Consider the following 25,296-nt stretch of genomic DNA (forward strand, 5'->3'; position numbering starts at 1 on the left):
AGCGTATGTAACCTGAGGTACCACTGTATAAGCTTTCTACAATTTTTTTTTTGCCTTCACCAATACCCTTCCCCAGAGTGCTGTTTTGTTTGTTTGTTTGTTTGTTTGTTTGTTTTAACCAACTTGCATTATTGGCTTGCATCAAGGCCACCATTTCACATTGGTGGGTAGTATTCACTGAAGGTGTTTGAATCTGCATTTCACTGCTTTATACAAACCAATGGCCCCCAGTTCCTGAAAGTTGTAATCTCTTGTCTCCCAGCTTGTGGTAAAGTGGGTTCAAAGGAGTTGTTAGTTCCCTAGTTATTGTCTTTTTCCAAATTAAACAATCTGTTGTATCTCACAGAGCTACAGCTTCCAGGGTGGTTTCAGAACTGGTCCTCTTTCCAGAGAACTAACTCTGGGTCTCCTAACAACTATCAGTGAGTGCTCTTAACAAATTACAGTTTCCAGAATTCATTGTGGGGAAACCATGATTATTTAAAGTGGTATAATGGTGCTTGAAATGTAAAGTGTGGATGTGACTTCTGTCTGTTTAATGGGAATCAACAGACAAAATAGCAAAACTCCCTTTAGCTAAGAATAGAAATAATGTTCACATCAACTGCAAATAGCTAGAAATCATGACTGATTTGGGTGCTTCTCCCCATCACTGTATAAGTGATTAAAGGCTTCAATCCTATACCCATTTACCTTGGAGTAAGCCCAATTGCACAAAACTCACATAGTTAGGTTTTCTAAATTCCACTGAGGTCAATATACTTTTAAACAATCTAACTGTGTACATGATTGCAGCCATAGTATTGTCCAAAAGGAAAGCTCCAATTTTCCTGACTGCATTACTTGTCTGCTTATTTTAATGTACAGTTTTGTGTACGGCAGTGGTCCATTCAGGCTTTCAACCCTTTCATGTTGAAAACACAGCATAAACTTGTGCTATTGTGGAAATGTCAGGCTGTTTGAAACACGATAGCTTTAATTTCATCCATATTCATGCAAGAATTAACACTGGCCTTGCTTGTCTGTCCCAAACAAAGTCAAATACATATAAATATAACTTTTTGGAGCAGATTTTGTTTTTTCAGAGGCACATACAAATCCTGTTATCTTCAAAAACAACTTATATTCACATCTCTGTCTCTTTGGGGAACAAAATCTCTCCTTGGAAAAAGAGTAGTAAATTGGAGAGACTTTTATATTGTTTTGCAGAACCTCGGGAGCAGTTAAATAAAGAAAATAAGAACAGTGTCAAGAATACTCTCATGTGGTTTTTGCTAAGCTTTGTCATAATAAGGCTACCTGTGTCTGTCAGTGAGGAAGTAGGATGTCCCTTCCCGAGGGTAACTAAGACAAAAAGCTTGTATGGTGCAGTGGGCATTGTGTCAGACTAGGACCTGAGAGACTCAGGTTAAAATCCTCATCCAGCAATGAAGCTTACTGGATGACCCTGGGACTGTCACACTCTTAGTCTGACAAACCTCTCAGGATTGTTGTGAGAATATCGTATTTTTCGCTCCATAAGACACACTTTTTCCCTCCTAACAGGTAAGGGGAAATGTGTGTGCATCTTATGGAGTGAATGCAGGGGGAGGCAGGCAGGAAAAGCCCCCAAGAGCCGCACACAAGCTCCGTGTGGCTCTTGAGGGCTTTTCCCCAGGAGGGAGAAGGGACTGACGTGGCCAGTCAGTCCCTTCTCCCTCCTCGTAGAAAAGCTCGCAGGAGCCGCACGCTCCTTAAAGGGTGCACGGCTCCTGTGGGCTTTTGCGGGAGGTGGGGGTATTGCCTCTCCGGCCGGGAGAGGCTGCACGCGGCTATGGCTTATTTAGCCACGCGCAGCCTCTCCCGGCTGGAGAGGTTGCGCACAGCTAAAGAGGAAGCCAAGACAGCGAGCAGGATCCTTCTTGGCTTCTTTGCTCTTTGGGGCTGGGGGGGGGGACCCAGGCTTCCCCCGGCAGCCCCAGAACCTCTGGGAGAAGCGTACAGGCTGCGAGCAAATAAGATTTTTTTCTCTTGATTTCCCCCTCTAAAAACTAGGTGTGCCTTATGGTCCGGTGTGCCTTATGGAGCGAAAAATACGGTAATATTGTGGAAGAGGTAGATAACCACACATATTAGAAAACAAGACCATCAATGGCTACTAGTCATGATGGCTTACATGAACAAATCATAGAATCATAGAGTTGGAAGAGACCGCAAGGGCCATCGAGTCCAACCCCCTGCCAAGCAGGAAACACCATCAGAGCACTCCTGACATATGGTTGTCAAGCCTCTGCTTAAAGACCTCCAAAGAAGGAGACTCCACCACACTCCTTGGCAGCAAATTCCACTGTCAAACAGCTCTTACTGTCAGGAAGTTCTTCCTAATGTTTAGGTGGAATCTTCTTTCTTGTAGTTTGGATCCATTGCTCCGTGTCCGCTTCTCTGGAGCAGCAGAAAACAACCTTTCTCCCTCCTCTATGTGACATCCTTTTATATATTTGAACATGGCTATCATATCACCCCTTAACCTCCTCTTCTCCAGGCTAAACATGCCCAGCTACCTTAGCCGTTCCTCATAAGGCATCGTTTCCAGGCCTTTGACCATTTTGGTTGCCCTCCTCTGATTTTCAATGTCTTACTTCCAGAAGCTGTGGATACCCAGGTGATGTAGAAAATGATGCCACATATTACCAGGATGTTAAACTACTATATCACCTTAAGATTCAACCTGTTGCTTTATGGGGATGGAGAATGTGACCTCCATTGTGTTGCTAGCATGAGTAGACCAGGCCACTCATGTTAGCAATTAAGTGCATAAGAATTTTGGGTGATGGGTTGAATCTTACCCTTGAAATCTGGAACCAGTGCTTTTCCTAACAGTTTTCCTAACAGTTTTCCTAACAGTTTTGGAAGAGATCCACCTAACCTTTTGAAAAGTGTGGTTTCAACGGAATAATATTTTCTCCCCAGAATTTTTCTGTTTTTGTCCAATGTGAGTACACAATGCTAAAGAAGTATATTATAATATCACTCAGGAACAATGGTCAGTTACAGTCCCTTTTGGCACAACGGTGAACAGTGTGCTAGTTTGTTCTTTTATTTTCCAGGTCCAAGGTCTTAGAGGCTCAAGTTAAAAAATGGAAAAGGAAAATATATATGAAGTATTGAATAGACTGCTTTGGTTAATATTATTAAAGCACGGCCTTCCCTCTTCAGAGACCCTGGAAGAGGGTCCATTACTGTTTCGTAATATAAAAACATTTTCTTAAAGGAATTGGGAAAATGCTGCAACCATATGTGATGAGGAGCAGTACAAATGTGGGTTTTGAAAGGCAAATGAGGAAGAATGGTTGGAGTTGAAAGTGCTAAGGAGAGCACAGATGTGTTTACCTTTTCCCAACCTATCTGGGCAGCTTGCCAGGGGCTTTAGAATATCTTAAATAATTTTGTCCAGAACATTTCTTTGGGTAGCCCATTGCAATTATTATCTCCAGTGCATCCATTATTTTTTGAAGGCCTTTTAATAACATTTTTTTTAAAAAAATCTTTGAGTATTGTTGATCATAATTTTTAGTATTTTCTCTGCTGTTTGACAGTGGTTGGTTGGTTTTCAATCTTTTCAGTGCAGCTGTAGCTCTTCTGTTGTGTAAAATGAGATGTGCCTGGCCTTGTTTTACTCTTCTGTTCAAGTTTTGGTTTTGGTGTGGATTTGTATTATTCTTCTACTCCAGAGTTGTTCTTATTTAGCTTATTGTCACATAGCCATTATTATGAGGTAACAAATATAAATAAATAAATAATCCAGCAACTAGTTTATATATTTTTATTGGACTCAGCAGCTCAGCTAAAGAAGTCCTTTATTAAAGTAGACCAGAGATGGGGAACCAGAGGCCCTCTAGATGTTATGGGAAGCCAGCTCTCATCCGTTGCAACCAGCATAATGCCAGCCCAGAGGAGTGCATTCCATAATACAGTGCTACCTCGGGTTACATACGCTTCAGGTTACAGACGCTTCAGGTTACAGACTCCGCTAACCCAGAAATAGTACCTCGGGTTAAGAACTTTGCGGCGGCAGCAGGAGGCCCCATTAGCTAAAGTGGTGCTTCAGGTTAAGAACAGTTTCAGGTTAAGAACAGACCTCCGGAACAAATTAAGTACTTAACCTGAGGTACCACTGTACTGGTGCTACCAGTGGAAAAAAAGCCTACCTCCACCTCACTAGAAACTGACAACAATCAGACTTGTGCCTGTGGGAGTTGTAGTCTGACACCAGGGGGTGGTCAGGTTTCCCTATGCCTGCTGTAGACCAAGATAAAATGGGAGCAGGTATGGGTTCAGAAGTGGGATTTGGAAACTATCTAGTTTTGTGCTTTTGACAAAACCAGAAGTGTGGGAAGCAAGCCCTTCCGTAGGTAACTTATAGCACACGTTTTCACCTGTGTTTTTTCCGCGTGTGGACTGTATAAGATGCTTGAATTCTATAGTTAACCTTTTGTGCTGTCTGAATTAGTGTTGTTGGTTATCCAGTGGGGCTATTTGACATAGGATGGAGCTTATTCATTAATGAACATGAGCCCTGAGAAAAGAAGGCTGTCAATTTGAAGAGAGTTAGCAAAAGAGAAGGGCCAGTTGCTGATGGAGGTACATGGGCCAAGGATGTGAGACATGGTGGATTCCTGGGAAAGTGACAGATTTGCTTCTTCTGCCAGGCAGAGTAAGATAGGCTAGGAGGGTGAACCCTGGTGATTTACAGTGGAATATTTTAATTGTTCTGCAAAGTTTTAGTTTTGCTTAACGGTTCTTGCCATTGCAGGTGCGTGGGAACAAAGGTGAGGTGCTTTATGTGCTGGATGCCAGCAGTCCAAGGCACTCCAACTGGCTCCGCTTTGTACATGAAGCACCATCCCAGGAACAGAAGAACCTGGCTGCTATCCAGGTAAATTTGGTAACCGCTCATTATCCTTAATCTCCGTAAAGGAGTGCTCATTTATTTATTTAAATAAAGCTTTAGCTTTGACTTGATTCTGCCTTTAGATTGGAGTCTATGAAATTAGAGTAAAAGCTAGGCAAGAATAATTTTACAAATATCCCAAAATCATGCCTTATAGATACAAGCGGTGCTTTTTTCTGGAGGTATGCAGGGGTACACATACCCCTAAACATTTTGTGAATCTTTGTACTTTTGTCCATTTACTGTATTTATTCTTCCCGATTTCAACTATAAAATGGTGATTTTCTTGAGTCAAAATGAGAGCACCTCTAATCATTTTTTTTAAGAAAAAAAGCACTGGATAGAAGAAATTAAAAATAGTGGCTAATCATACATCCATATTCAAGCAGATTAGCTTTGTATGCTGTGCCTGAGCTATGGAAATTCTAAAGAACTGTAAAAACTATTTAGAATCTGAAGTCAGTTGAGTGAGTATGCTTTGTTAAGCAGATAAGAATGCTAAGAGTTGCAGGGAGCGTCAACTATCTCCCCACTCCCACCCCGTCCTCAGATGCATGATATACTTTTTGACGCCTCCCCCAGTGGAAGGAAATGGTTAATCAAAGTTTTTGGAATATTGCCAGATTGAATGAGGACTTGTAAGGCCATGTATGACATATAGCTATGAAGTCATTGGCCTTTTGTTGGAAGCTGTAATCAGTGTGACAGCAACAATAAACCTTCAGTCTTTTCTCCTGTCATTCAACTGATCAATGAACATATAAAATTCACAATGCCTCTCAAAGCTAAATGTGTTTTCTGCTTGCTTTCCTGTACCTTAATCCCGTTTTGAGTAACCTGGTTGAATAAAAGGCCTGCATTTGCTCCTGTGTTTGCCAATTACATTTTTATACTTTTTTTTAACAATGGTGTCTGCTGGTGACTACTGTATGGCGAAGGCCCCTTAGCTGTTAATGTCAAAACTCTTTATAAACAGGATCACAGCCAACCCTTACTATTCAAGCACTCTGTTCATTAGCCACCAGACATTCTGGTGGTCTGGACAAGCTCAGCAAACTGGAATAATGAAATGGCAAAGGTTAATGGGAAAAGAGGTATTTACTGTGATGCAGTAGAGTGGTTTAAAGTCATACTTAACAAATGTAATAATGGAAGATTAGTATTTGAGAATCAGTCAACACTGTAATAAATATGGCACAACTGGTCTGCCTCTCAGCCTAAAAGGCAGGCGGGAATTTGGGAGAGGAGGTAAGCCACAAAGAAATCCAAGATAAATGCATCTTATTATAAGAAGACAAGGAGAGTCTTGCTGGCTCAAACCAAAACCCTATCTGGTCCAGGATTCTGTTCTCACATTGGCCAAACACATGACTATGGCAAGCCCATAAGTGGGACATGAGCATAATAGTCCTCTTCTGCTTATGATCCTGCTTGTGATTTTATATATTTACCTATTGCAATATTTACTTATCATAAGGCAAGTTTGAGGTTTTCTGTTCATTTCTTGTGCTGCCCATAAGCAATTATATTAACACAAAGTTAATACCCAAATACATAGCGTTTGACTTTTATAAGAAAGCAGGACCATCTCCTTGTTTTAGGGGACCCGTGGCAGACTGCACTCCCTATATCAGTGGTCGTCCTATATCACCACCATCATTCAAATATACAGACCACATCAAAGTATAAAACCATCAAAGAAGACTAAAACAAACAAGCACAGGTTCAAAAAACAATAAGTTCAACAATCTCAAAAAATGATAAAACCACTCATCTAAATCTAAAAAGCAAAACAATTTCATCGGTTGTAAAATTTGAACCGCCATAAACCTTCAGTGGGCACCTAAACATCATTGTGCCAGGCACCTGTCTGATTTTGAGTGGCTAGTCTGAGAACTAGAGCTACAGGAATAAAAGCCCAATTTATAGTACAGGCTAAGCACACCCATCTGCTGGACAGAGATACAGTAGGAGAGATGGTCCCATAGATACCCTGGTTCCAAGTTGTTTGTTGACATGGCAGTCCTGGCAGCAGTAGTGTTGGACACATTGCTCTGAGCCACCATTTAAATTTCTAATAATGTAGGGTCATTATGGGAAATTAAAATGGTAGCTGAGCACACGTATTTGAGCATAAACCTTCAGCAGTAGTCTTAGAATCTTGGTATGGGGTGAACGAAGGCTAAAACCGACACCCGGGGCGGGGCAAACCACCGGCTGTGCATACGTTGTGCCACTACGTATGACGCATGCATGGTGTCACTACGTAGGGCGCGTGTGTGGCGTCACTACGTACAGTGCATGTGTGTGACACCACACATGTGTTGTACATAGTGGTTTGTCACCGGTGCTGCCCCAGCACTGTACGGACGGTGGCGGGATTTTCCGCTCACAGCTGCAGCGGCAGCAGAGGGATCACACCGCCATCCGTATGGCGCTCGGTCCGTGCCAGTGGCAAACCGCTATGTACAGTGCAGGTGTGGCGTTGCTATGAACAGCGCATGCATGTGACACAGCACATGCATGTGACACAGCACATGCGTTGTATGTAGTGGTTTGCTGCCGGCACTGCTCGAACGCTGTATGGACCGTGGCAGGATCCTCTGCTTGTAGCTGCAGCCACGAATGCGGCTGCGGCGGGGCAAGAACCCCACGGGGTGCCTTCTTGTCACCCCTCGAGACATAGCACCCGGGGTGAACCGCCCCCTGCCCCCCCTTGCGACACCACTGTCTTGGTGATCTTGGTAATCTTAGAAATGACTCTCTCTCAAACTTTTATCAACTCATGTCCCCCTTCTGGATTTTTGGTGCCTTCTGCCCTTCCCTTCATGCCCTGCTTCTAACAGCAGAGGTATGGATTTGATACAAAGATTGTAACTGAAGCAGTGCTTGGTTTTATAAATGAAGTCATAGTCTTAGGAGCCTTGGTTTGGTTTGAGTGTGGTTTGGTGTTACCATACACTCTACCCTGCTTCTTGAACCATGCTTTGTTTGAGCTCCCAGCCAGAAATGCTCAACAAACTGCAAAAGTTTTGACTCAAGAGCAGCTGGAAAACAAGTCCAGCTTTGGAAAAACTAGCCATGGTTTGTTTGATTGTCTATGGGACAACTTGTGGTTAACTAACGATTTGTTAAAACAAATCATGACTTAGCCTTTGTGTATCAGGGCCTTTGTGTGCCTGGACATATGTTTCCTTGAAACAAGAAAAAGTAAGAGCCAAATCTTTTTACATTAGGAGGAGGGGGGAATGTCTTATAACTTGATTTATTTTAAGTTTTTATTGTGGTAAATTAAAATTCCCTGGAACATGCAACAGTGCTATAAGAGGAAAAAGTAACTCTTTGATGAAGGCAAACTATCCTGATAGCTATCTGAACTCCACTGTGAAATACACATCTTGAAGAAAATATGTAATTAATTTTCTTCTCCCCATTCCATCACTGATGTAAGAGCAAAAAATGTGTCTGGTCCTTGAACACTGTTGCTTTTGACAAGTTTTTCAAATTAAATTGACTTTCCCATTTCATAAATAAGTCATTTTAATCCATTACAGACCTATCTAAGCTTTAGAAGTAAGATATCCCTTGTTGGCAGTTTCAATGAATCTTAGCATACTGCAAATTAAAAATCATTATCTTGCTGTAGCCTCGCAAAGCTTGTCACAAAATATATGGCTATGCACACCGTAAGCAAGGCTGAATTAACTTTACTGGATGTTGATCAGATAAGAATTATGATTTACGACAGCACTTGGCAGCATTTGCTAGGTAAATGTGATTCTCCTTTTGTTTCCTTTGGAAGAACCCAATGCACTTTGCTCATCTGATAACTGTTGCCCAAGTCTGCATTACCATAAAACCGTTGACTGAACCATATGAAAGCAGGCCCATGGAAATGAGAGGTGGGCAGAAGCAAGAGGCTTGCAAATTTCAATAAAGCTATAGAGACAGAGCACAGGGCACACTCCATGTTTTGAGAGGACCCTGGGCAAAGTGTCCTCTCATGGACTTCCTCTTATGTAGATATAGGTCCCATTGGGAATACCTGGCCACAGTGTTGGAAGTAGCAGGAGTAGTCCTTGGGGGGCTGGGAACTGGCATTGTAAGCTCTCAGAGTTCCATAGTGCAACTCCACGACATCCTGAAAAATGTCAGTGGGTGGCTTGCAGACAGTGTCCTGACATCCCAAGGGACCTGCTAGCTGCCTAGGGTGCTGGTGCTGAGCTTGATATACTGCAAAACAAACATCTTTATGTCTTCAAAAGCATGCAAAATTAGTAGGTGGGCTTCCATAGGTTACATGATTCCAGCTGTCTGGAAATCAGTTACCAACTGAAATTAGGCACACAACTAATATTCTGATATTTAGGCAGCAGTTGAAAGCATTTTTGTTTAAGAAGGCTTTTCCTAATATGTAACTCAGGCATTTTATGGACTATTAATTGTACAATTGAATTGCCGAAATGGTTTTATTGCTGCTAGCTCATTGAGTCTACAGGGTTTTTTTTGTATTTTATCTTACTTTTCCTTCTGTCATACACTGCTCTGGAACCTTTGACTGTGAATTGGTTTATAAGTTTGCAAATAGTAAATAAATAAATAACAAGCTCAATTGTGTCTGAAGGGAAAAGTCAACCTTGTGGTACTTTAAAGACTAACAGATTTACTATGGCACAAACTTTTTAAAAAGTGCAACAAGACTATGTTGTTCCTACTGGAACTTTTGAGCAATATATTATTTTCAAAACAATGGGTGAGATTCAAGTAAATTGGCTGATCAGAATGAGCTCTAGTCGTGCAGTGGGATTTCCCCCTCTCTCTTCCACCTGTATGTCCCCCAAATCTGCTTTAGGGGGCTGGGGAAACCCCCAGAATGGGTTTAGGGCTTGTGGGGGTACCCAGAGGAAGGAGAGGGGAGAAAGTCCTATTGCACAAGCAGACCTTGTTCAGCTCATGCATACCCGTCTTAACGCTACTATGAATTCCACCTTGTATCTGACAAAAATGACTTGTTCTTGTATCCACTCAGAAACTTGTATTTCTTGATGCTTTTAAAAATTAATTTAGCTGTATGCTTTCCTAAAGGGACTGTCCAATCTCTTGCTTTCCCCAACAGGAAGGCGAAAATATTTTCTACTTAGCTGTTGAGGATATTGAAACAGATACAGAACTGCTGATTGGTTACCTTGACAGCGACATGGAAGAAGTAGAGGAAGAAGAGGAGGAAGTAATTACTAACCAGGAAGAAGATGACAGCATCATCAGCAACAATGGTAACAGCAGCCATAAGGAATTGCAACAAACTAGTGAGAAAGGTATGGATGAAATTAAGATGAATGGAAATGATGTCCATCTGTTTAAAAGCACACAGTCATTTCTTAATTTAAGAAAATGAGGGGCACCTTTTCTGTATAGTTGAGGATTTTGGTAATTTTAGTTTTCTGAACAGTTTACAAATTGCAACCTTTGCAAGCTATCAAGACTACTTCAGACTTCGTACCTTTCTGCCTCAATAACTACGAAACAGGATTCTATTCTTAAACATTACTGAAAAAACCCACACCTCTCTATGTGACTCTTTTATAAGATTATTTCAGTTTTAAAATATATATTTAAGGTGCTTTCTTAAGCGTCTTAGAAGGCACTCATAGCAAAGAACTTATCTTTATTTAATGAAATAACATAAAACTCCAAAAAATCAAACAGCAGTATATAAATAAGGACTTTACAGAAGTGATAGAATTTACATAAATGATATAATAAAACAGAGCACCATCCCTCTCCCCCAAGTTCTTTCTTTTAGGTGGTGTCACCACTAAACCTCTTCCTTGAAAGTTGATCTTTCTGTTGGCTGGAAGGAACATTGCCTCATCTCAGTCACCTCAGCAACACAGCAATCTTCTCAAAAGAGTTGCCACTTAGGAAATGGAAACCTACAGCCCTTTATAATATAAAGAGCACCAGTTCTCTTTCCAACTGTCTGCAGAATTATTATAGCAATGTATGCTAGAGGGTTACACCAAGACAAAGCGATGCAGAAAAATAAGTTGCACAGAAATAAACAAACATAATTAAATTTATTTGCTGTTTTCAGATGTCAGCTGAATTAATCATGTTTCTTTTTGCAGTAATATGAACTCACCACAGCTTAGAAAATATTGTGGATCCTCCTTCATTAGAGCATTTTCTTAGAATATAATCTTCCAAACATGTTATACGCAGGAAATGATTTTTCTGAATTTTTCTTCTTTGCCGTGCAGATTCTTTTAGTTGCAAAGAGGACCATGCCTGCCCTAACTGTGAATCCAGTTTTGCCAGCCAGGAAATCCTAGCTGAACACCTTCAGACATTGCACCAAAAACCCAGTGAAGAAAAGGAATTCAAATGCAGGAATTGTGGGAAGAAATTCCCAGTTAAGCAAGCTCTGCAGAGGCAGTAAGTGTATAACATCATTAACTATGATTCCATGTCGCTCAGATCATTAACTTGAACTTCTCTTCTTTAGGGATGGATGTATTGCAAAGTTAGCAAACATTTTTAGACTACTTTAAAATGTACATTTTTGAACGCACACTGAAAACATCTTATACCTGGAATATGACAGAAGTTGTGTGCAGACAGATGCACTGCAGCAGGTACACTTCTCAGAGAAGTCAGGATTGGCTTTGACTTCCTGCTGAATGTTCCCTCAGTGAGCAACCTGGGTTTGTCCTGTGTTGTCTATGAAACGGAAGTTTTGGAGGAGAGGTAGGCTTTCATGTTAGTCTCCAAGCATTCCTTCCAAGTACAACAGCCCATGTTGGCTGTTTTCGCTGAACATTTTGGACAGGCATAGGCAAACTCCGGCCCTCCAGATGTTTGGGACTACAATTCCCATCACCCCTAGCTAACAGGACCAGGGTCAGGGATGATGGGAACTGTAGTCCCAAACATCTGGGAGGCCGGAGTTTGCCTGCACCTCATTTTGGATAATGCAACAAGCTTGGGGAACATCATCATAGCTATGAATGTATGGGTTCTGTTTGGGTTGGGTGGCGCCATCTTCCTGACAATGACATCACTGCTGCTAACCTGGAGGCAGATGGGGTGGGACAGAGAGACTGCAAAGTTGGAGTCACCAACTAGAGAGTGGTGGCCCCGCCGGTGTCTCTACACAGTCCCAACCTTGCCACCACCTTGACTCTTGAAGACCTGGTCCAGGTAAGAACAGCAAAGCCAGTAAAGGTAAAGGTAAAGGACTCCTGGACGGTTAAGTCCAAGTTTTGGGAGAGCATCTGTGTCCCACCACAAACTCCACTACTAGTTCACCTTCACCTTTCCTTCCAATGTTCTCTAATATTGTGGGTGCTGTAGACTTAGCTCCACAACCTCTTTGAATGCAGCATGGAATCAAGACAACTCCACTGAAAGCACAGCACATTGATTGCGCTAAATTGTATGAATCCAAATAAGCCCAAATAAGTTATGAACACTCATAAGGACTCGTAAGAATTGGCACCTCAGATAAGTTTCAGCTGTAATTATTTCTCCCCAAAATGCAAAAAAAACCCAAACAAACCCCATGATGTCACATAATATTTATTGTACATAGAAATCGCATACGACCAAAGCTTGATAGCTCAGTTGGTAGAGCATGAGACTCTTAATATCAAGGTGGTGGGTTTGAGTCTCACATTGAACAAAGGATTCCTGCATCGCAGGGGGTTGGACTAGATGACCTTCACAGTCCCTTCAATTCTATGAAAACAGAAGAGAACATTTAAAATTGAATTAATAGCAAATAAAATCACATAACCAGAAGATCAAACTTGCAGCCTATTTGTAACATATTAAAATGAGAAAATATACTATGTTTTAAAGGTATACATGAAGCAGCTAAAGGTAGACAATTTGTGAGAGGTTATTAAGTCTGACCTCAATAGAGAGATACATTTTGTTTCTCTTCAGGGGATTCAGCATGTGAAAATATTCCATATTTTAATTGTGTATTTTGTTTTTGAAAAAGCAACCCTGGGAATGTGTTTGAAGTGCAGAGGAAAATTTCTTAAGTAAATATTGTACATTGGAGCAGCAGCAGACCTCTGGAAATTATACAGGGCGTACAACACACAGTTCCTCTTTCCAGCAGAAATGGAACATTTTCTCCCCCATTGATTTGCATTCTGAGACACAATCTTTGTAAAAAGCAACCGTTTAAATAAAATGGGCATGGTTTCCCAACAAGGCAGGAATTTTAGAAGTTTTCTATATAATGGTGTGTATTATAAACAATGTATATGTAAGTAGATCACTGTATAGAGATCCATTGTGAATCAGTTGTTCTGGATGTGTTAACGTTTGTGGAAGGGGAAAAGAACGAAGGGTTTTCAAAGGTTTATGTTGTAGCTGTTAATCCCAACATGTTTCAGAAATAGTTTTCCTTCTTCAGGGGCATTTTGTTTGGTCAGAATACCACAGAAAAATACTATTGCATTCTGCAGCCTTGAAAATATGGAAACCACCCAAAAAAACCACAATATTTTTTTTTTGACTGGGCTGATGGGAGTTGTAGTCCAAAATAGATTTTGCTGATCCAGCCCTAAAACTTGATTGTTGATTTGTGTTGTGATCGTGGTCTCCCCTTCAAGACACCTAGTATATTAAAAACAACAACAAAAAGTATATATATAATTTAACTATAAACTTTGTAAATAAGATTACAGCGGTACTTCGGGTTAAGAACTTTATTCGTTCTGGTGGTCCGTTCTTAACCTGAAACTATTCATAACCTGAGGTACCACTTTAGCTAATAGGGCCTCCTGCTGCCGCTGCTGCCACCACTGCACAATTTCTGTTCTCATCCTGAAGCAAAGTTCTTAACCCAAGGTACTATTTCTGGGTTAGCAGGTCTGTAACCTGAAGCGTCTGTAACCTGGGGTACCACTGTACTCAATTTAAATAGCATACATTGTTGCATTAAGATGGCTAAACCACAAATTAAGTGGCTCGTCGTAATATTCTTAATTTCCTTCAATAATTCATATATAGTGGTACCTCGGTTTAAGAACAGTCCTGTTTATGAACAGTTCAGTTTTTAACTCTGCAAAACCGGAAGTAGTGTTCTGTTTTGCGAACTTTACCTTGGTCTACAAATGAAAACTGAATGTTGGAAGGGCACCGGCGGCGGGAGACCTCATTAGGGAAAGCGTGCCTCGGTTTAAGAATGGATTCGGTTTAAGAACGGACTTCAGGAATGGATTAAGTTCGTAAACCGAGGTACCACTGTGTATGTATGTATGTATGTATGTATGTATACACACACACATTTACCCTTTGAACAAATATCCCAGGATGTGTGGGAAGCCAGTCAATTCCTGAAATCTAATTGACCTTGGAATGTTTGACTTCTGTTTTATTTTGGAAAACAAACAAACATAGCATAAATGTGGATGGCATCGAACGCCCACACAATTTAAGCAAATTCATTTATTTTCTTTTGTCTTTCCTGACAGTGTTCTCCAGTGCACTGAGAATGTCAACCCAGGAGATCGTTCGAGAAGTTTTCAGTGTTCTGTTTGCAACACATCCTTCAGCTCAGAATTGAGGTTCCATGTCAGAATTACTGGACTGCTCTCATGCTGCTGCTGACCTCCCTTTTGCATGCTTGCTTGCTTTTCAAGTTCCTTAGTTGTTTTCTGAACCCTAACTGTGCAAGACGAGAAATGCTTTCATGCCTACCTGCAGTAGGTTATGCATGAAGTGACCCCAGAAGTCTTCTGCGCAGCATGTGTTAAGCGCACTCAAAATGCCTGCTGAGAGGCTGATTCTTTTTGGAGAGGGGGGAAGTATCTTATTTCTTGATGTATTATTTTTTCCCCACTCTCCCAACTCTCCAACATCAGCTACGAGCAACACAAAGAAGCATGCCGAGGTGATGCCAGGTTCGTATGCAAGGCTGACAGCTGCGGGAAGAGGTTCAAGAGCAAGGATGCTCTGAAAAAGCACAAGGAAAATGTGCACACTGGTAAGCATAAAATGTTGAAATCACCGGTGTTTAGGGAATCACTTCCCAGTGTTCAAGTTTCCTGAGCTGAATCTGGATTCAAGAAAATGTCAAAATCTGTGGCTATTAACTGGGAAAACCAAAGTGTTCAGAGGAAGAGAATGAGAGCTCCATGTTCAGCTCCATGTTGAGAGCCAGTGTGGTGTAGTGGTTAAGAGCAATAGACTCACAATCTGGGGAACCGGGTTCGCGTCTCCGCTCCTCTACATGCAGCTGCTGGGTGACCTTGGGCTAGTCACACTTCTCTGAAGTCTCTCAGCCCCACTCACCTCACAGAGTGTTTGTTGTGGGGGAGGAAGGGAAAGGAGAATGTTAGCCGCTTTGAGACTCCTTCGGGTAGTGATAAAGCGGGATATCAAATCCAAACTCTTCTCTTCTTCTTCTTCAGAAGCAGGACACTTGAGTACCAGTTTGTGGAAAGAAACACAAGCCCATGTTTTATCACTATCATCTGGGCTGGAGTCAGTCCAGAGTACCCTTCTCAGAGGCAGTATTCTGGGATTTACAATTGGGGAGTGCGCTGTTGCATTTAGATCCTGCTTGTGGGCTTTCCATGAGCATCTGATTGGCCACTGTGGGAACAGGATGTTGGCCAAAGATGGACCTTTGGCCTGATCTAGCAGGGCTCTTCTCATGCTCTTGGGTAGCTGCATCATCGCAGGATGGCCAGAACTGACGTCCATGCCAGTTTGGTTCTTCCTGCTATTCCCCTGGCTGTGTGCTGGGCTTACCTGAGTGGCAGTGACTGGGTGCGGGAATTTTAACATGATGAGCGGTTTTCACAGATCCAGCCACTGCTGCCAGGTGAGCCTGTAGCCTGTGAGACACTGACTGGCCAAGTTCACAGATGACCATTCACCTCCCCCCCAACCCCTCTGACAATTACTGTGGGCTTCCTAAGAACAACTGGTTTGTTATTGTTGAAGACAGAGTGCTGGACTAGGTGAAACTGGATATCCTTATGTGCTTCCGTTTTGAAACTGTTGGACAGACATGGTTCAGAGCATTACAAGGTTACACTTTTGCACGCTACCTGGAGTGCCCAGGGGAGGGCTAATGATCCTTCACTACATTTGAGTCTCCATGCTTTAAATCAAATTGTGACTTGAAAGGGGCAGCCTCCCTAATCTGTAGTGTAATATTGGACCATAGTATGGGAAATTTTGGGAGTTTAAAGCAGATGTGGCAGGCACAGTTAAGAGAAAAGTTAAGAGGCTCACAGTTGGGATACTGTCTGGCAAAGTCACCCTTTAAATACGGTATCTGCACACCTAGAGGAAGCCTCCCTTAAAATCATCTTCCACTAGTATTGGACACCAATAAGACTAGCTAAAATAAACCACAGGCTGTCTTTCCTTCTGTACTGGAAAGGGTGCTGGAAGCCTGGGTATTATATGCACGTATGAGGGATGTGCATTAATTGTTCAAAAATTCTAGATCAATGTTTTCACAGTTGTTTCTATTATTATTTCTAAACAACCATTGCAGACTAATCAAGTCTTAGCACTCCTCATACTGGACCTTACTGGGAGTCATTTTGGACTCACAGCTGTCCATGGAGGCACAGGTCAAATCTGTGTCCAGGGCAGCTGTTTACCAGCTCCATCTGGTACGTAGGCTGAGACCCTATCTGCCTGCGGACTGTCTCGCCAGAGTGGTGCATGCTCTGGTTATCTCCCGCTTGGACTACTGCAATGCACTCTACGTGGGGCTACCTTTGAAGGTGACCCAGAAACTACAACTAATCCAGAATGCGGCAGCTAGACTGGTGACGGGGGGCGGCCGCCGAGACCATATAACACCGGTCTTGAAAGACCTACATTGGCTCCCAGTACGTTTCCGAGCACAATTCAAAGTGTTGGTGCTGACCTTTAAAGCCCTAAACGGCCTCGGCCCAGTATACCTGAAGGAGCGTCTCCACCCCCATTGTTCTGCCCGGACGCTGAGGTCCAGCGCCGAGGGCCTTCTGGCGGTTCCCTCATTGAGAGAAGCAAAGCTACAGGGAACCAGGCAGAGGGCCTTCTCGGTAGTGGCGCCCGCCCTGTGGAACGCTCTTCCAGCAGATGTCAAAGCGATAAACAACTACCTGACATTCAGAAGACATCTTAAGGCAGCCCTGTTCAGGGAAGTTTTTAACGTGTGATATTTTACTGTATTTTTGGTTTCTATGGAAGCCGCCCAGAGTGGCTGGGGAGGCCCAGCCAGATGGGCGGGGTATAAATAAAAAATTATTATTATTATTATTATTATTATTATTATTATTATTATTATTATTACCTCAAGTTGTGCTAAGGGTAATAAAAAATTAATTGGTTTTCTTCTTACTGTGGATTTTTGAGGGAGTTTTTAAAAAGTTTCATAAGGAAACTTGCACATTTGACTTTTCCAGCATTGTAAAGATGGCCACCATTTTGCTTTTAAGACATAGAACAGACATGTAGTGTTGGCAGTGGCTCACAGATTAGCCTGAAGCATAATTGGGATGAGTGGAAACTTTTCTTGGTGTTAGTTAATTATGTTAAAGGGCAGAGGAAAACATGTATTACAGATTCAAATCAGAAGAGGTTTTGGTGTGCTTTCAACTTATTTATGACAGGAAAATCTAAGAGATACGTGTAAACTTCCAGAAACGAATGGATTTGGAAACCTTGTTTCCTGCGCATGTCTGAACCTCCAAAAGAAGCCACTAGCCCTTACTTGGCTTGTAGAACTTGGCAGGGAGAAAATACAATAGTGACACAAATGGTAGTTTAGCACCAGAACCTGGGACAGTAGCACTGTTGGAGCTGGAGCCAAGACTGAGGCCCCATCAGCTCTGCATCTTTAAAGGGGTATCATACCACTTTAAACACTCATGGCTTCTCCCAAAGAATCCTAAGAACAGCAGTTTGTCAAGGGTGCTGAGAGTTGTTAAGAGACACCTATCTCCCTGATAGACATACAGTTCTCAGAGTGGCTTAATAGTTAGACCCTCATCCCAGGGAACTCTGGTAACTGCAGAGGGCCTTCTTGGTAGTGACACCAGCCCTGTGGAATGCCTTCCCATAAGATGTCAAGGAAATAAACAACTATCTGACTTTTAGAAGACATCTGAAGGCAGCCCTGTTTAAGGAAGTTTTTAAAGTTCAAAGTTTTATTTCGTTTTTAATGTTCTGTTGAAAGCCACCCAGATGGGCGGGATAGAAATAATAAAAATTATTATTATTATTATTAATATTATTATTATTATTATTATTATTTGTTTGTTTGTTGCTGTAGTAGTAGTAGTTGTTGTTATAGCTTTCAGAAGGAAATAGGTGTCTCCTAACAACTCTCAGGATTCCTAACTAACTACAATTCCCAGGATTCTATGGGAAGCTATGACTGTTTCAAGTGGTATGATACTTGTTTAAATGGTGTGAATGTGGCCAGATTTTTTTATGATATTGCTGCCTACCATATGTGAAGCGAATAATCTGGAAGGTTGCTCCAGTGCTGGTCTGAAACTTGTTGAAGGCTGAAATACCCCTGCAAGACACATCTGTTCCAGGGTGTAACTTGGATTAAAGAGGTCACCCTCTTTCTCTTGACTGAACTTAGGTCAAGCTGGTATGTCTTCTGCCACCTCTGGTGGCAAAGGTATGGTGCCGAGAGCTGAGGGAGTTTCTGGGGAGAAGTTGGCAAGGAAACATTTTCCATTTCATTTCACTCTTAATTTGTATACCGCCTTTCCATATTACTATACACAAGGCCATTTGCAAGCTGAAGAAACAACGAAATATATAGAAAAGATCACACACCTAATAACAATATGACCCAATACAAAAAAAGTCATAATAAAAACATAACTTTAAAATAAACATTATTGGGAGCAGGGGTAGAGAAAGCACAGTACATTTTTATTCATCTTCTGTGGAAATGCCTGCAAGAACCACAGTACCACTGTCTGAAGTCTGAAACGATCTTCAGTTTATTGGCCCTCATCCAGTCTATTACTGACTCTGGACACTGTTTCAACTCTTCCACAGCATTGCCTGAATTCACTGAGACTCATTTAAGCCTATGGGACAAAACCATTCTAAACTATGGACTATGGCTGCCTTCACTAACCTGCTTCCCTTCAGATGTTTGGGAGTTGTAGTCTAAAACATTTGGAGGGCACAAGATTGGTGAAAGCCAAACTATGATTTATTCCTCATAATTGCTTATTGTAAACACAGCATTTTTAGAAAATAACCAGTAATTAATAACTAAACTGTTGTTGCATTCTGAACTGGAGGTTAATAAATGGATATGTTCTCATTGATTATATTAGGTGACGTAATATAATTGGATTGCTTTATTTATTTATTTATTTTTAAAGCAGCCAAAGCTTTCTTGGAGCTACATTCCACAGGCCAAAACTTCTGTAGGGCACCCACAGAGCTGTCCTGTAACATAATACATTTGCGGTGGGGTAAAAGTGTAAAATTCTTGTGTCCATCAAATGGCCTGTGAAAAATGGCACAGGCAGTGAAAACATTTGGCCTCTTCCTTTGTACTTCTTTATTAAAGCTGTTGGTGGTATTTTTGTTTCTGGCTTAGGAAACTCTAGGAAGAGGCTGATGTGCTCAGTGTGCAATAAGAGGTGTTCTTCAGCAACAAATCTTCAAGAGCATCGAAAGGTCAGTAAAATGAAGGCTGACCCCCAGCAGGTTGTGACTCTGCCGAGGTAGAAGGCCATAGAGTAGGGTCGCTAGAGAGCTGCTGAAATTCAGACTATCGTTTTTCTCATGTTCACAAAGACAGTAGTCTGCTTAGATCCTGAGATTTTTATTTTCACAACCACACAGTAAATGAAAAGAAAATGATCTTTTGTTTCTCTTCTTTTCTTTCGTTTGCTGTGATCAGTACTTTATCTTTCTGTTACGCTTTCACTTTTCAGTCAAATTCCATGTAGAACACTGAATATATTCTGAACCCATTAAACTTATAACACCCTAAAAGAATAATTGGATAACTGGCAAATCCACATAAGGAATTAATTTCTTTTAACAGAAGCCCACTGCATATTGTTTGTACTGCTAAAGGCTATTAATGCTAAGAGTCAAAGCAGCAAGTAGCGTGCAACAAAAATAATCAGGATTTAAAAGAAAAGAAAAGAAAAGCTTACTGCTCTAACCTTTACAAATTATGGAAACGAAGCAAAAAGGTATCTCTACAAATAGATATCTGTTTACCTGGTATGCAAAATGCACTTTGCTTCTGCTTGTGACAGATTGAGGGGACACAATAGCCCTGATCCTGCAAATCTTGTACAAAATGCCTCTGGCATTTTGAGATTTTTCTAGGTATCAGCCACACATTTGCAAGCCAATCGGGTACTCTTAATTGTTAGAAACAGATTTTTAAAATGAAAAGTGATGTTCCCAACTTTTCTGTCTAATGCCAAATTCTGCACTTATATTGTATAATTATTTTCTATTCGAAAAGTGCATCTAAACTATTTTCAGTTGACCTAAACTAAATCACATTTTGGGGGCATCCTTTTGATGTGTAGAAGAACTTGCAGTTGTTGCTCATTAGGACACTGAAGACACAAATACACTTGCTGAAAATTCATAGGGCAATTTAATTGCATTAATAAGACCCTTTAACTGCGTTAATAAACCTGCCTGAATTTCACTTCAGTTTGCTTGGGTTTTTGTCAGGTTTCTACTGCTGCCTGCCCTTATTCTTTGCCAGTGTTATTGATTGCCAGACTTTTATATCTTGTTTTGCAGCAACACCAAGTCATATGACCTATTATAAGAATCCCAGCAGCAGCATAAATAACCAGTCTCTCTGCAACTCAGCAATGTTGCCTCCATGCTTACTCCAAGCCACTGTATGCTAGTACCATATAAAGGGTTTTTTGGGGGACCAGGGGAGATTTTGGGTATCTTTTATTTACGTAAAAATAGCTTTAGTGAGAGTTTTGAGGGTTTATGTGGCAAATAAGGCACAGCTGGTAAGACAGATTCTATTATTTAGGCTGCATTTATTACAGTACGAAACTGGAAAGGGAGATGAAAATCTTCTGTAGATTTTCTTTTAAAAACTCTTAAAAAATATATTGTTTGCATTAATCTTCTTCTGACCTTTTAGCTGAAGACAGTCTTCAGAAAGGAATGTTTGAAGATTTTTTACTTTGTGTCTAGCTGAGTATCACATCGGGGATAGGAGCTCATTGCTCATAAAACCTGGTTTAAGATCTGGTCTTATAAGAAGAAAGGTGGTTGTGTTTCCCTCTATTTTACAAATATCCCAGAAAGCCATAAACTGGAAAATCATTCCTTTGAGCTGTACAATTAAGTTCTACTTAAAGCTATGGCATTGAGATTATGTGGTGAACCAGCTGCATTGATAGGGTTCCACCATTGTAGGCATTTGTTGCTGGAAAAATCATGCCAAATACAGACTGTATGTCTGAACAAGTTCACCTAAATGCAGGTCTGCATCAGCATACGGAAAGTCCACTTCATTTTGTGGCAGCTGCCTTTCACAACCAGCTTGTTCTTTGGGGTGGTGGTATCCGTTACAGTTGAACGACATTTGGTTCATGCTAATTCAGATGTACCTGTGAAAGGTGTGGCAGTCTGGACAGGCCTTTAGGCCTGTTGTTTTGCCTGGCTGAAGATCAACTACAACATAGTGGCAAATAAGGGTCAATACTCCACTAAGTTATTATAAAATTTAGTGATCTTAGGAGGCATATGAAACAAGGACCGGCCTTATCATTGGACCATCTAGCCCAGCCTTTTTCAACCTTGGATCCCTGATGTTAGATTACAACTCACATCATGCCTAACCATTGGCAAAACTGGCTGGAGATGATGGGAGTTGCAGTCTGATCTAGCCAATGCTACAGTCTTGGGTAACCTTTGACCCTCCAAATGTTTTTGGACTACAACACACATTATCGCTGGTATTGGCTGGGACTGATGGGAATTGAGAGTCCAACAATATCTGAAGCTCCAAAGGTTCCCCAGCCCTGCAATATGATCTACTTCAACTAGCAACAGAAGTTTTCAAGGTCTCAGGCACAGTTGTGCCAGCCCTGCTGACCAGGATCCTTTTAATTGGTTTAGGACTTCGGTTATACCAAGCATGTGCCCTACAGTGGTACCTCGGGTTAAGTACTTAATTCGTTCTGGAGGTCCATTCTTAACCTGAAACTGTTCTTAACCTGAAGCACCACTTTAGCTAATGGGGCCTCCTGCTGCCGCTGCACCGCCGGATCACAATTTCTGTTCTTATCCTGAAGCAAAGTTCTTAACCTGAAGCACTATTTCTGGGTTAGTGGAGTGTGTAACCTGAAACGTATGTAACCTGAAGTGTATGTAACCCGCGGTATCACTGTATTAATAGGTTCCTGTGACTTGAAAACAAAATGCCAACTGAAAACATCCCTTAAAATTCATACCTATGAGGATTCTTTTGTTTCCAGTGCAGACTCTAGGTTACCTGTATACTAATTTACTTGTCCTTCACATTTTTAATATTATTTCTAAGCAGTTTGTTTAATAGCTACCTTCAAAGGCAAAAAACTGATGCAAATCCAGGAACAGTTTTTGGAGGGCAGTGATACAGAATGAGAAATCTCTTTCACAGACATATAGTTGTGAAGTTAATTCCTGCATAAAGCCTAGAACTAGCCAGCTATTTCGAATTGTCTTAAAAGTTTGAAAGGTCAGATCACATTGCTTGGATTAGTGAATCTCTTTAGGGGCTTATAGTATTAGTTGAGTTCTAAGGAAAAACAATCAGGCAGATTTATGGACTGTAAGTCAAAGTCTGTCAGGAATTACCCAATCTGAGGGGTATCCCTAAACATTGCTATGCAAGTATTTCAGAGAGTGTTACTTGTTCTGTAATTATTCTTTCCTCTTGATTTTCTTCCAACTGTTTTTTGGTTGATTTTCATGTTGCTGCTGCACACATAGGGTTTTTTGAAGGGCAAACGACACCTTTCTACTCACCAAACCAGTAGATTAAAGGACACACTAGGTGTGATGGCAGCAGCTTTTAATGTGTCTGCCTCCTTTGCCTAAAGAGCAAGGGGGAATCTTACCTCAACAATAAAAATGCACATAGGAAAGAGGTCCTGAAACCTGATGCTCTGGGGACCTTTTGCAGTTCCCTGGTTAAATTTGTACCCCATTATTCCTCCCAACAGAGCCCAGGTCAGCAAACAGCAAAATATTTAAACATAATTAATGTTTTGTGTTCTGTTTTCCTCTTTGAGGAGCTTAGAAATTTCCACATCCACTTTAGATAACCCTCAGTTTCCTATTATGTCCAGATCCTAACTCTGGCTAACATAGTTAAGATTAACCACAGTTTGGGTTTGGATATTACAACAAGTAGTGGTTAATCTAAAATGGAAGCAAAAGTATCTGAATTTATCACTGTAGCTGCACCCAGAGGGGGGGGGGACAATACACATCTGGATTTTGCTGTAGCTCATTCTCATAATGTACAGGCCTACATTTTTGAGAAATTAAAAAGAATCCTCTATTGAGGCATGATGCTGTACCCAGATTATGACATCATGCAAAATTTATGGTGCTGTAACTTTCCTTCTGACCCCAGTCCCAACACAGAGGTGGGAATTTGGAGCAGACTCTTGATTATATTAAACATTGGGCATTTGATGGGTTTCAAGTTCCACAAAGATCTATCTGGAACAAATAATTAAATGGAAAAAAAGCTTTTCATATAAATATCAAAACCACATAAAAGTTATGTCTGCAGCAACATTTGGAATTACAGGTTTCTTGGAAAGCAGAGAAGAAAAGCAAATGTAGAGAAAGAGGTCAAATATATCATCTAGTTTTAAATTTAGTCATACTCAGAGTACCCCCATTGAAATTATTGGAACTAAGGTGCTAAATCCATACTGTGGTTATCATGCAAAGTTAATCTATGTCAAGTTCACCTTTGGAAAGTTTGGCAAATTATTTTTTGTCCTTTTTAATAAGACAAATGAAGATTTCTGAAACTGTCACTTTTAAAAAATGAAGAAATATGTTCATTTCAGGCTACACAGACCTTGGTTAGGCTGAAGCAATTCAGACAATTAGTGTTTTTTGTCCCCAGACATCTTTGTCCAGAAGCTTGGTATTCAAAGAACGGTAATATAGAGTTATATTTACAATTTTAAAATCATTGCTACTTTGGAAAATATGATAGTAGCCAAGAGAATGATTTCCAGTGCAATTCTTATGCAAGTTTACTAAGAAATGACTGCCACTGTATTCAATAGGGCTTACTCTCCGGTAAGTATGACTAGTGTTTATGAGTACATTAGACTATAATTATATTCTTCTTAGAAGTCAGTGCACATTATTGAAATGTTCTCTGTATTTTCAGACTTTATGCTAGAAGAAAAAAAGGTTATGTATAAAAATTGCCTAGTCTGAGAGAATTATTTTTTTGGGGGGGTGAACACATATTCTACAGTAGTCCTAGAAATGTTGATTTTTAATTTTTTTAAGAGTGGGTTATGGATTGTGGACTGTGAGGTAATTTTTGTTCACTGGAATGAACTTTTTAATTTTGGAAATGTGGTTGTTAAGCAAAGGAGTTAAGGAAGGAAGTACATCCATGAGCATTAGCATAACTCCGAGCTAAGGAATAATTACAGTCTATTTGAGATGTTCTTTTATTAGCTTAAGATGTGTGATCTTGTGTAAGACACATACTTAATTATCATTAAATACTCATATTGCAGGTTCATGAGATCTTTGAGTGTCAGGAATGTGACAAGAAATTTATTTCAGCTAACCAGCTAAAACGCCATATGATTACTCACTCAGGTAAAAACCTTTTTCTTTTTTTATTAAATCAAGCTTCACATAATACCTTGAATTGCTATTGTATAGTTTTTTGTTGTTCTATTGGGCTTTGCATTAACAAACAGGTAAGACCTAATAATGAGGCTCTTTGGTAGTTGGTTCCATAACCTAGTTTTGTCAATTTAAGTGGAGGGAAGTCTGTGGCCCTCCAGATGTTGTTGGATTCCACTGCCCTTCAGGTCAGGAATAATGGGATTTGTGGCCCCAGCATCTGGAGCGATTCAGTTTATTCATCCCTGATTTTAGATGGCTGATCACATGAATATGGCATATACTGCAGCTCTGAACACTTGCTTGTTACACTTGCTTCCATTGTAAGTGTGTTTGGAGTTTTGGCAGCCTAAAAATGATTTAGCTCAAAGGACTGATTTAATTGGTTTGAGAGTTTCAGCCAACGCATATAATCCTAATACTTTACAATTAATAGGTTGAGCATTTCCTTTTAGAAAACTCCAAGTTTATTATAT

The 25,296-nt window shown here is 40.8% G+C and overlaps 1 protein-coding gene across 3 annotated transcripts in view; it reads left to right on the forward strand.

Moving 5' to 3' along the window:
* Positions 1 to 25,296, forward strand: part of PRDM5 (PR/SET domain 5) — an 84,593-nt gene that overhangs the window by 9,347 nt on the left and 49,950 nt on the right. For all 3 annotated transcript variants that reach the window (XM_083571308.1, XM_083571307.1, XM_083571309.1), the window contains exons 3-9: positions 4,793 to 4,915; positions 10,047 to 10,245; positions 11,191 to 11,365; positions 14,422 to 14,514; positions 14,812 to 14,933; positions 19,536 to 19,615; positions 24,706 to 24,790. In XM_083571308.1, the coding sequence (XP_083427434.1) occupies positions 4,793 to 4,915; positions 10,047 to 10,245; positions 11,191 to 11,365; positions 14,422 to 14,514; positions 14,812 to 14,933; positions 19,536 to 19,615; positions 24,706 to 24,790 (877 nt within the window). The remainder of the gene's footprint in view (positions 1 to 4,792; positions 4,916 to 10,046; positions 10,246 to 11,190; positions 11,366 to 14,421; positions 14,515 to 14,811; positions 14,934 to 19,535; positions 19,616 to 24,705; positions 24,791 to 25,296) is intronic.

The sequence above is a fragment of the Podarcis filfolensis genome, assembly GCF_964270895.1.
Source record: "Podarcis filfolensis genome assembly, chromosome: 9".
In the NCBI taxonomy this organism is placed as follows: Eukaryota; Metazoa; Chordata; class Lepidosauria; order Squamata; family Lacertidae; genus Podarcis; species Podarcis filfolensis.